Below are 12,026 nucleotides of genomic sequence, written 5' to 3' on the forward strand. Positions count from 1 at the left end.
CGAGATATGCATATCTGAAACATTTGTTTATTTTATATTATATAAATACGTGACGTCAGAGACACTCCATAAAATAAGTTTCAAGGAACAAGTGAATTAACGCGTCACTAGTGTGCATATGTAAAATAAACAAATGTGTCAGCTATCCATATCACATTAGTACTTATTGGGAAACACAGATAGTTGAAATTTCCTAAGAATATACCTTCCTCGATAACTGACCGGATAAGCTCCCGGTTCGTGACCAGTTAAAGAAGCACTACTGTATACATACCAGTGGAAGAAGCACTAGGAAGCACGACTCGCAAAAGCGTGAGAATAAAAAGTAATCAGAGGTCAAGAAACAGACAGGGCGACAGAGGGTGCTCGCGATAATAACACGGGTCGATATACACCGGGCGTTATTTTGAGGCCCTTCGCGTTCGTAGGATTCTCGGACGAATGCGTTTAACGTATACACAGCGTTAGATGCATATACACTATACGCGTATAGAAACTGGGGTTGCTCTTTCTCGTAACGTGCACCTTTGACTGTCCTCGAACACTCTCTATCTCTCTCTCACTCACTCTCTTTGACTATGTGGTACCAAACCAATACAGGCAATACCACAGGAATATGTTAGATATATATGAAAATACGATCGAAGCCAGTAAGTAGTACTTACCTTGCCGCTCTTAGCTGCCGGCGAATTCTCAACGATGTCGTAGATGACGTGCGGCAAACCCGCGGTACCGAGGAGCGAGAACCCGAATCCGGACGAGTCGCCGCGGTTCAGGGTGACCACCAGCTCCTCAGCCATGTTTCGAGCACATTGATCACCTCACTGTCATTTGACGCACCTTCACGAAACCCGCACACCGTACACAAGGATTATCCGACGACCCGTGTTTATCTCGTCTTTCTCCTCTCTCCCTTTGTCAACCACCGTGTGTCACTCTACGTTTAACGTTTCTTACGTGCTCTCGCTCTCTTGGCACACGCACGAACACCCACACACGGACCAGGAAGCAAGGGCCCCCTTCGCGAACACTTTTCGCACTGCACCGCGCGATAGAACCGCGCCGCGCTCTCTATCTCTTTCCTTCCCTCTTCCTTCTCCTTGGTTCTTTCCTCTCTTTCCGTCACCGATGACACGAGCCTCCTACTACCCGATATGCACCGTTGACGATGGACCGCAGCCAGCGATATTGGAACGGACACGTAGAAACGCCACTCCTGCGCTTTTCACTGATACCCGCCTCGAAAACGCGCGCACTTCGTACCTGTGCCTGCGCGAACCGCGGCGGCGTCGCGGCAACCGACCACGTATCCTTGCGGACGACGCAGCCACCTCCACCCTGCCCGGCGAACGCCTCGCGACTGGATGGCGCCACCTACAAGGCATCTTGCAGTCCCCACCGGTCCTTCACCTTTCACACTACGTTAGTCAAAATCTGCCGGCAACAATGCAATTGCAAATTACATTACATATGTATATTATATCCAACTTTAAAAATTATACATAGAAAATATATATGTTTGTATCTTTTATTGTAGTTTTAATAAATCGTACGATTTTCAGGAGTTTGAAAAATTGCGCACGTTACGATATTACAATTTGCGATTTAGAGTATTGAGCATTGTGTGCTGCACATACATATACATATATGTCGCAATTCAAATGAAATAGGTGTAGTCATTTTACTAAAAAAATTGATATATTTAAAAAATTGTTAATTATATTTAGTAAACTATTATTAGAACGTTCCTATCCAATAAAACTATTACTCAGTCATGATTATCAAATAAAATTATTTTACTTAACTAGAACGATACCATTAATATAACAACTCGAAATAGGGCTTCAAATTTTTAAACAATACACACAAGCAATAATTTATTAGAAGACTTAAAAACCAAAATGTTTTCAATTGTCAAATTCAAATAATGTATGAGCAGTAATATTTTATTTAACATTGTAACGGATTTATAACAAGTATAAAATGTTCGAAGAGTAAAATATATCTATTGATTCTCATGTTTAAAATTATATGTTATAAATATATATAAAGTTAGTCTTAACTTATATATTTCACTTTGTGGTATGGGAGAATAATCGAATATGCAGCGCAGCTAGTTCGCGTTTGAAATCGCAGCTTGATTAGCGTAGTAGTGATAGCAATCATGATGCCACTAGCACATCTCGTCAAAGAATCTCTTCCAAATTATTTAGCTGGATTGCCTATTCCGGATACTATAGGAGGATGGTTTCGACTTGGAAGTAAGAAATTAAATAACATATTTACTATATATTTAGTGATCTAGCAGAATCATGTTAAGTACCTTTCAGAAATAAAGTTTTTGAACGTGACATTGCAAATCACTACTGTGCCACATTCTATCCAATAGTTCTACGAATAGTATGAATTTATGAAATTTTTTTTTTCATTTAGTACGTGATTGGATTTCCTTAGTCCCACCAACAGCTTTATTAGCGGGTATCGGTTATATGTCATATAAAGCATTCTGTCCAAAGGCTAGAGTACCAGTAAGTAATCTATGTAATGTATTGTATTTATCTTTCAATACATCAAGGGCATTAAGATAGTATGTCACGTTATATTTCGCCTTTCCTTTCTTGATTATATAACGATATTACTTCATATTTATAATTGTATACCTTTAATCTAAACCTGTCTAAAAATCAGTACTATATACTATTTTTTATTTGAATTCATAAATTTGTGTTTATAAAATATATGTATTAAAGGTCTCACTGTACCAATTAATTAGCATGTTATACAATCTACTCATCTGTAATTTGTATTAATTATAATTACAGCCATGTGGGTTTGTGAATCCTAATATAAAGAAGGATGTAAATAAAGTGGTAGACACGGTTGATATAGAAGATATCACTGAGAAAGCTGCATTTTGCCGTTGTTGGAGATCTAAGAATGTAAGTTTTCTGTATTTTTATTTACCTCGTTGCTCTCATTTTGCTGTTCAGATTCTGGATCCTATTCATAAGTGACATACATTAAGAGTATCTATGAATAACTTTGTGAGTCACATAAACATATATTATACAATTATATCATTTGTTTGTATGCTAACCATATACATAAAAGATATTAATATTGACAAATACATACAAATATGAATAATGTTGATATTTACATTAAAAATCTTTCTATTCTAGTGGCCATATTGTGATGGTGCTCATGGGCGTCATAATCAGGAAACGAATGATAATGTGGGTCCTCTTGTAATTACAAGAAACAAAGATTAATGTAAACTTATTGGCACATAAAAATTGCTGTATGTACTTGTTCTTTACAAAGCTGATTATAAACAAAAACAAAAAGATTCCTGTAACGAATAATATAGAATCATATAAACATGTCACAAATAATTAGTGTAGATAAATATTTAAATGAATAAAAAACCAACACCAAGTACAGAATGTAAAATATTATACGTATTGTCATTTGTAACTATTTTTTGGGATTGTGATTTGTCGAATTTATAAATAAATGTGTTGTTATCAAAATTCGTTTTGTCACTAACTATGTAAATTAGAGTATGTAAGATTATAAATGGTCCTATCTTTTTATGTGCATAATTTTTACGAAGATTTATTGCAATTACCTGAAAAGGTGTTAACTGAACCCTTTTTTTCAAAAATAAAAATACATTGGTAAAAAAAATATTCCACCGATTTATTTATTTAACTAAAATTATTTACATATTCGTCGTACATATTACAAAAACAGGTGGAAAACGAAGATAATACTACATTACAAAAATTTTGTTTATAGTATACATTTTTCAATGGTTCCAAATACTACAAAACAAGAAAGAATATCGTTACAGTAATATCAAAGAAAACTGACAGATATTCTAGCACCCTCAACTGTTTGTAAAACATTTAGTTGATACTTAAAATGCTACGTCATTTATTCAACGATCTGCGCATCGCATTATCACCAGAAAAATATACAAGAATATAGCACAGTAACGCTATTTCTAATTTCTACAGGAGAAGGAAAAAACAATCAACGTGTTGAAAAAAGTGGATTGTATACATAATGTATATAAAACAATTACATCCCAAGAACTGTATAATATTATCCAAATATATTTGGTGTCTTGACTGTCAGGCACAATGCATGTCCTTAGTATCACAGATCAATGAATCTTCAATATTTACATAATATCAGCCTTAGCTGTGAATCATTCGGTTTTTCTTCCCTGCAAATTACTACTTTCGTTGAAATCACAGCTGTAATGTGTAAAATTAAATTATTATGATTTAATTAAATACTAATTTGAATATAATCAGTTATACGCTCACCTCAAAATGACGCAAATCATTAGTATCAAATTCTAGTTCATTAACAAGTAACTCCCGGTGTCCATATCTATATCTAAAATACAAGAATATCGAATAAATTAGTTTATTACTTCATATACATAAATAAAAAAAAAACTATAGTAAATTTAATACTTACTCGATGTACCGCCTCCAAACGATCATGCCAATGTATACCAATGCAATTACTACAGCAAAACTGATCGCAGTAACTAGTGCTATGATTCCCGGAGACATATGTTTGTTATTAGTAGAAGTCGCAGCTTCAGAACTTATACTCTTAACCTCATTTACTTTAAACGATGCTTCAGTAGTATTAGTAGTATCTTTTGAATCCGTCGAATTCGAAACATCTACGATATAATGACATTTATTATACTATGTAAAACTCATCGAGTTTAAAACATGCAATAAGCTTTCAAGTATGTAATAATGCGTGACTGAGTTATTTTTATAGAATTTGAATTTGTATAAGAAATTATATTAAAATACATTTTAGTACCGAAATTATTGGTATTGATAGTGTGATTTGTGTCAGAAGATACGATACCGTGATGTACTTCAGTTGTAGTCTGCGTAATATTTTCAGTGATTTCCCCATCTTTCGCGTCATCTTTTTCTTTCTCATGAGGAATAACTTTTGGTACCTGAGACTGTGTAGTGGATTCAGTCTTATTATCCGCAATAGTCGTGTTATTTACCGTAGATTCTTTAAAAGGAATATGGATGTAATGTAGTCCATTTTTATATAACTTCCTCTTTTCATTCAAATTTTATGTAAGATATACCTGTAGCATTTAACGAATCACCATCGTCATCCCGTGGGTACTGACTATAGTGAAGCATATCCTCTGCTTCTTTCGTAGAAGTATAGTTTTCTTTCCTATCATTTTGCTTTTCACTATTTTGTTTTTCACTATTTTGCTTTTCACTATTTTGTTTTTCACTATTTTGCTTTTCGTTACTTTGCGTTCCGTTATTTACCTGTTCTTTATTTAACTTCTCACTATTTTGCTCTTCATTATTCAGTTTTTCACTATTCTGCTTGTCATTATTTAGCTTCTCATTATTTTGCTTGCTATTATTTAGCTTCTCATTATCTTCCACCTTCTCGTCGATTGTTTTTTCTACCGTCATATTTACATCCGCATTAGCTGTATTAATTAGTGTAGAATCATTGGTCTTGTTCGCAGTTTTTATACCTAAAAAAAAATAAAAAAACATGACATTCTGTACATTCGGTACATTCTCACGGTAATAATTTGTGCTATCATTAAGCTTAAATTATGCAGACAGAATATTGACCGCATGCATTTTAAGCGTTCAACCGAGATGATGCAAACACAAAGAATTCAATCGTTAAGAAAATTCATTCTACCCACTCGTATTATCTTCTGCCGCCTTTATCGATAAGGTGGTCGCTTTGCTATTGCTATTACTCGAAATATCGGTCGGTTCCTTCAGGTTTCTGATGTCCACTTTGCTCGGATGTTCTTCTCTGCTCGCATTCAGTAGAGAGACTCTGCCAACTAACAACGAAACTATTTATAAAACAACAATTTTTAACGCTATCGATGCAAATAATACGAATGCGAAAAACATTAACAGCTTGTAAATAAAGTGGCAAACACTTTACGTGGAACTGCCTCTATTTCGTAAAATTTCAAAAATATATTGAGAAGTAAAGGGAGAATTTGTATATTTTGACAAATCTATAGTTAGCCTGGTTGTTTGAAATTCTGAAGTATCAGGTTTAAGAAAATTTACAAAAATTTCACTCGACATAGAAATATCGCTATACTTTTATCTTACCGCACATCGAAACCAGCAGAACAACGATCACCCGCAATTGAAGCATCTTTTTCCCGTTCTGTCTATTTGTGTTTACGCCTTGAATTCGAAGACTTCTAAAGTTGCACTTTTGCACGCACTTCGTCGTCTCTGGCACAGCTTATCGTTCCCCGAGCGTTAATCCGCGTTGTGGGATCGAACCTGAAATCAAGATTGATCGCAATTATCAATTTTCTCCACCTCTACCTATTATACGTTTTATCTGTTATCTTAGATAAACTAGGCATACAAATACATTTTTTGTTATTATATCACCATTTTAGTACAATTATATATAGCACTAATGTGTTGATCAAAGGTATTTATTTATATATATTATATTAAGAAGATAGGTAAATAATTATCTTTTATATTGTTTTATTGAATGCATTACAAACAAATACAGAATGCACAAAAGCACTTGAAATATGTGTATTTCTAACACGCATAACAGGATATTTTTTCCTGTTCGATAATAATGTGCTTATGCTATATTATATTATGTTATGTTATTCCATAATGTATTACATATCGTATTATATTTTGGTACATTTTACTATAATTAAATGAAATATGTACGTTAATAACAGAGACTGTATTAGGCTTTAAGCCTTATTAAAATAATCAAATAATAATACTAAAATTTACTTAAAACTTCTTAATGTGTAATAAAAAATAATATATTTATCTTATATTCTTATATTCGTTATTCTATTTGTCTTTGGCTTCGTGAATCGCGATAGTTCCCACTGATAATAGAAATGTGTATAAGTGTTTATCGAAATAAAAGTCTATCAATGGTATTTTCTTGCACCACATTTCGAATCTAAAGATGATTTTCTCAATTGAGTGAAATTTAAATTATTACCCAGTTTTCTATGAAATTCTAATTACATATTTATAAATCAATATCATTTATAAATTTGAATGGTCTCTGATTGCGTATAATTTCGCAATTCAAAGTAATACGAAAGAGACAAACATGTATTTACGGAAATTGCACTTTTGAAAAGAATAAATGGAAAGATTCGAATAATAAGATGTATGTATATAATAGAGATGAGTTCGACTGTATCAGCTTCCGTTTGTCAGATAACTACTATATCAATTGAGCGATTTAACCTGTTTGAACTAAATTGTTTTTTCTCCTTGAACTTCGTTTTAAAAACGTCATGCTGTCCACAAGTATACATACATTGAAGTATCAATTAGTATTTATATCTATATTTGCTACATAATATATAGTCTCTACAGCTTACAATATTCATCGCCTATTAGATCTCAAGTCTAGAACTAAAACGTAAAAGTTGTTTAAATATATATTACCCTGCGTTTTACATTGAACATCAAGGTTCATTAATATGATGGATAATTGACTGTTTAAATACTTTTGTGATCTCTGCGAAATATACACTAGCACTAAATATTGTGTAATTTTTGTATATATTCTCAGGTTTGTTTCATGCTTTGCTAATGTTACCATGATAATCGAATCTCATAACAGTGTTAATGAAATTTCAAAGTGTTTCGTATAGAAGTCGAATATCTTCGTGTACTTCATTTCTCAGATAACCAAATTCTCAGAAAATCGAATTAGAATGTTATGAAACGACACCAGATCATTTACATCGCTGTGAGCGTGTCGACGAATCCCGGTTAAGTTTACTTTCATATATTATTCCGTATTGTACGATCTACTTTTTATACTTGTCATATTAAGGCGAGAAGAAACTGTTATAAAGAACTTGTTTACGTACATAAAAATATCCTTGCGATGCCATTCAAACATGGAAGTTGGAAAACATTCAAAACACAAGAATTTATCACTTTGAATTTTCTTTTATGGTGTGTACATATTATTATGGTAAGAGTGAAGAGGCACTTTTTTCACAGAAATCGTTCCTAATTTCGGGCACAATCGCTATGGAAATCCAAGAATGACCGTGTGCCGGATTCTCACGAATTCGCCTGTGAAAAAAGTTACATAAATCTCTTCTTCTGACGTCGCTAACATTCATGTGCTGTTATACGCCTTACATACTTCAAAAAGGAAGTAGAAAATATTGTTCTAATGATTTGCAGGTATCTGACTATTCTGAAAGATGAAAATATACAATTAATATTTCATTAGTTATGTCCTCTTTTGAAATAGTATTTGTTAGTCGATTAGGAAGAGACTCGTATGATTATAATATATATGTGTGTATGTTTATTACCGTTGCCGCAAAATCATATGCAAGAAAACGTTATATTTATCTTTTTTAAATTATTAGGAATTCATTAAGAAAAGATAAACAGTATTTGGAAAAGTAATTTCGGAGGAATGAAAATATTTATTATTTGTTTGATCTTCGACCAACTTTTTGCTTAAATGTAATTAGAATATAGGACGTTTCACACAGACGATATAGGAAATTGTAAAGAAGACAAGAAATTATCATAATTATATACGGAATTTTTTGACGACGATATCGATAATTACGATGCCTAATTAATGAACGTGTCACTTTTTATCTGTATGTGTTAAGTGAATAAACCCACAGAACGGAACTTCTAAACGCGCATTTTAATACGCCACGTTTCAACGAGACGACTGTCGTAGTCATTCCACCGTTTTCAATAAAGATAAATCATAGAGAAAGCATCCGCGCGAGATCCTGGTCGATAAAAAAAAATCAATAGACGAATTAACCTATTTCTCGGTGTATAATACACGGTCTAAAAGTGCATACCTTTGTCGAACGTGAAAGTAGAATGTTCCACTTTTTCTCTATTTGCAATCGTTTGGTGAAGAATCGCTATATATTTAGAAGAGAGACCAGGAAACAGTGGCAGCCAGTAAAACTCGAAAAATTGTCGTCACACACGAACTTATGGTTCGGCCGATATACCACGCAATTACAACGTTCCGCGTGTAATTGCATTACAATTAATCGTTGTTCCTCGTAAGATGGGGGAAAATGTTCGTGTGTACACAAATTGTTTCACTCGCCGTTCACTTTTCAATTCTCAACTGCGTTTTACGCGCTACTTCTAAAATCTCGATCACGAGTGCATTTCCGTAACACGAGTTGGTTTTTTTTTCGAAAAAGTGGAAACCGCTCGATTGACGTGTTGATTACCGATAATGACGCAATCGTTACCTCGTTATTACGTGAAGAGTATGGTCACATTTAAATAAAATTTGTATTCCAATAATGTTACAGAAACTTTCACGAACTCGAAGAACAAACGACGTTTGTCGAGTAACTCGTCACTAGGAGTTACACTATTACACTAGTTACTATATTTACACTATTAATGAAATACAAATGAAATTTCATTATGCTAGGTCACGATCGAAATATCTTTGCTATAATCACCTTTAGTCGTACTCGAGCTATATCTTGTTTTTAATAATAGAACACGAATGTTTAATGGATAGACGCGTAGTATACGAACTTTCGATTATTCCATCATCTTGTTTCATCGATCGAGCCACGCGTTGCTATTCTACTTCTATATCGTCTGACGCATAGACAATTTCAAATTGAAATGTCCACTCGAATCAAGTTAAACCACGCACCGTGAGTTGTTCCTTCCCTTAAGAGCAACAGCATACTGCACGTTCTACGCGACTGGAGAGGTATATGTATAATAGTGACATACGGCGAAAGAGAGGGCTACAATCTACAATAACGCGCCGCATGTGTAAGACGAAGCCAAGAAGAAACAAACACTCATCAACGTAATTTGTTAGCAGCTGCTTATCAGTTGATTTAATCAAGTCATTAATTGTATAAATGTATAGTAGTGTCTTAGAAGATAAGGTAATCGCTTTAAATTACCAAAGGAAATTTTCGGGCCGAGATCTTCGAGAACGAATTTCGTATTGAGAATAGTGATATCTTTCACGATTCTTTTTTTAGTCCATTTTTGAGTAAATCGTCTTGAGTTGTATTCGGTTCTGCACGTTAATCGGATTAAAACAAGTAGCTTGAACATAAGAGAAATATATGAGTGTCAACGCACACGGACTATTTTGTTTGAAGTTGAGCGAAACACTTGTCTAATGAAATCGATGATGCAAATGCGTACAAAATCTATATACGACCGCAAGTTATCAAATTCTATCGGTTAAACGCAATTTGACTACCCTGTAGAATCAGGTATATTTAGTAACATCAATCCCCATCTTGCGAAATAGTTTTATATTTCGTGATTCGATCTGCCTCTATTATACTATTACAGAATTTTGCTTCAAACGTAGTATATTCACCAGTGAGTTCACGTAGCCAGGGAAGAATTTCAAGAATTCTAAAGACACCTTACAGTTATACAGACTTCGTTATAGCGACCTACATAGTCCCTTACTTAAGTTCAACAAGCAGCCAAAGTTGGAAATAAAGCAATATTTCCATATATCGTTCGAGAGGTTACGAATTTCTGGCGACGTTAAATTAACAAGAATTATCATTACATAATATCTGAATGTTGAATGAATACTGGTTATTAAGATAATGGTAGGTTGATCTTTAGCCACGTTACAATACGTTACCTGGCAATATTCCCAGAATACATTGACGTATACTGAAATTCTTGCTGCTCGATGTGCATCTGATCGATATTCTACTGTAAAAACCGGTAACAACAAGCTTAAGTAGAGGAAATCGTACACAGCGCGTATACATGAGTACGTCACAGACGTTTTACCCTGTAGGATTTTATACGTCATCGAATAAACTTGAAAGGCACGAGGCCGTTATATACGTACCTGCTTATGTTCTCTCCTTGTTTATCCACACGCTGATTAATTCTCCTTCTACTGGATTCAATATTTTCCCAACTTAATTTTGCAGATCTATTCAACGTAATTTCAAGTAGTTAGGTATATATTGAATTATCTCTAGGAGGATCATCAAAATTTAAAGTCCAATTCCACACTGTTTTGTGTAGTTGAAAAATTATCTATAGTAAACAACCGCATTGTTCTGTGAAATAGCTGCTACCTTGGAAGTTCCACAGCGTTATATATAGGGTGTTCGAGAAGTAAATAAGTAAATTGTATGATTGTTTTATGAATAGCAGTAAGAAGAAATATTTAAGAGACGATAATCGTTTTGTGGTTTCATATTATTAAATGTTATAGTATTATAATTTTATTTGAAGAATCTAAAACACAAACGTATTAAAATTAATCATATAATTTGCAAACGTTGAAGATTCCGTGAACAGGATTCCTTGTATCGAACTATGATACCTTTTTAATCCCACTATATGTGACGGATAAAATTAAGAATTCAAGATAAAAGTAAACGCTTTTAGCTGAACATAGTCATTCCAGTATTGTGGTAAACGTTAAACTTCGACAGGTAGTTGCGGTATAGTGAATGGTTAAGACATACATATATATGTTATTTTATGTTTTTTAAATCATTTTTTTTTTTAATCATATATACATATGTTTGATATTTTTGCATAATTAATATCGGATTCATTCCTACAACACTGATAATAAAATTCGAGGTCAAGCAAAAAGTTTAGAGCGACAGTCGCATGCCATTGGTTCGTATATTGATGTAATCATACTCACTAATAAACTAATTCTTATTCAATTATCGAGATTGTAAATAGCAACAGTTGATGAATTTCTTGCGCAGGATGTGTTAATACGTCAGTAAACGGAAAATAATGGTTAAGGAGTTGTCTGTGAGAAGTGAAATTTCCATGGGTAAAGAAGCGTGCATAAAGAAAATGCTTACGCGTAACGTGATTTATACTCAGTCTGTAAACGGTAAAACGAAGAACACATAAGCTTCCACGTAAAAATAGATTGACCCTGCTGCCGTCGATAAAACCCCG

The 12,026-nt window shown here is 33.6% G+C and overlaps 3 protein-coding genes across 19 annotated transcripts in view; 1 reads left to right on the top strand and 2 right to left on the bottom strand.

The window, feature by feature from the left end:
* The window catches only part of LOC132912255 (PH and SEC7 domain-containing protein), an 82,578-nt gene extending 81,226 nt beyond the window's left edge, over window positions 1–1,352 (bottom strand). For 6 of the 8 annotated variants that reach the window (XM_060969545.1, XM_060969548.1, XM_060969546.1 and 3 more), the window contains exon 1: window positions 666–1,352. In XM_060969545.1, coding sequence (XP_060825528.1) covers window positions 666–800 — 135 coding nt within the window. In that variant the 5' untranslated portion in view covers window positions 801–1,352. The remainder of the gene's footprint in view (window positions 1–665) is intronic. The other 2 variants (XM_060969551.1, XM_060969542.1) reach the window with 1 other exon arrangement.
* A 750-nt stretch (window positions 1,353–2,102) lies between these two features.
* On the top strand, window positions 2,103–3,455 carry LOC132912328 (CDGSH iron-sulfur domain-containing protein 2 homolog). The gene is made up of 4 exons (XM_060969738.1): window positions 2,103–2,261; window positions 2,434–2,528; window positions 2,823–2,939; window positions 3,183–3,455. The coding sequence occupies exons 1-4, from the start codon at window positions 2,165–2,167 to the stop codon at window positions 3,270–3,272; spliced, it is 399 nt and encodes a 132-aa protein (XP_060825721.1). The 5' UTR covers window positions 2,103–2,164; the 3' UTR covers window positions 3,273–3,455.
* A 226-nt stretch (window positions 3,456–3,681) lies between these two features.
* LOC132912296 (dentin sialophosphoprotein-like) lies at window positions 3,682–10,779 on the bottom strand. Of its 10 annotated transcripts, XM_060969671.1 has the most exons (11): window positions 9,548–9,804; window positions 9,329–9,479; window positions 8,223–8,280; window positions 7,943–8,153; window positions 6,168–6,347; window positions 5,738–5,884; window positions 5,144–5,557; window positions 4,858–5,064; window positions 4,495–4,708; window positions 4,338–4,410; window positions 3,682–4,265 (listed from the first exon to the last, which is right to left on the bottom strand). In XM_060969671.1, exons 5-11 carry the CDS (start codon window positions 6,211–6,213, stop codon window positions 4,260–4,262), a joined length of 1,107 nt encoding a protein of 368 aa, XP_060825654.1. In that variant the 5' UTR covers window positions 6,214–6,347; window positions 7,943–8,153; window positions 8,223–8,280; window positions 9,329–9,479; window positions 9,548–9,804; the 3' UTR covers window positions 3,682–4,259. The 10 variants fall into 10 exon arrangements, with proteins under 10 accessions (XP_060825654.1, XP_060825653.1, XP_060825655.1 ...); XM_060969670.1 differs by lacking the exon at window positions 9,329–9,479; XM_060969672.1 differs by lacking the exons at window positions 9,329–9,479; window positions 9,548–9,804 and adding an exon at window positions 8,918–9,322.
* Window positions 10,780–12,026: the final 1,247 nt, after the last annotated feature.

Source organism: Bombus pascuorum, chromosome 11 (assembly GCF_905332965.1).
Source record: "Bombus pascuorum chromosome 11, iyBomPasc1.1, whole genome shotgun sequence".
In the NCBI taxonomy this organism is placed as follows: Eukaryota; Metazoa; Arthropoda; class Insecta; order Hymenoptera; family Apidae; genus Bombus; species Bombus pascuorum.

What these genes read in the sequence shown, in the direction of transcription:
- LOC132912328 (XM_060969738.1), top strand. Translation starts at nt 2,165, where the DNA reads ATGATGCCACTAGCACATCTCGTCAAAGAATCTCTTCCAAATTATTTA. An exon ending in AGGATGGTTTCGACTTGGAA is followed by an intron (nt 2,262 to 2,433) that starts GTAAGAAATTAA and finishes TTTTTCATTTAG; the next exon opens with TACGTGATTGGATTTCCTTA. An exon ending in GTCCAAAGGCTAGAGTACCA is followed by an intron (nt 2,529 to 2,822) that starts GTAAGTAATCTA and finishes TTATAATTACAG; the next exon opens with CCATGTGGGTTTGTGAATCC.
- LOC132912296 (XM_060969679.1), bottom strand. Translation starts at nt 6,213, where the DNA reads ATGCTTCAATTGCGGGTGATCGTTGTTCTGCTGGTTTCGATGTGCG. An exon ending in GGCGGCAGAAGATAATACGA is followed by an intron (nt 5,558 to 5,737) that starts GTGGGTAGAATG and finishes ATTTTTTTTTAG; the next exon opens with GTATAAAAACTGCGAACAAG. An exon ending in GTTTGGAGGCGGTACATCGA is followed by an intron (nt 4,411 to 4,494) that starts GTAAGTATTAAA and finishes CTTGTATTTTAG; the next exon opens with ATATAGATATGGACACCGGG.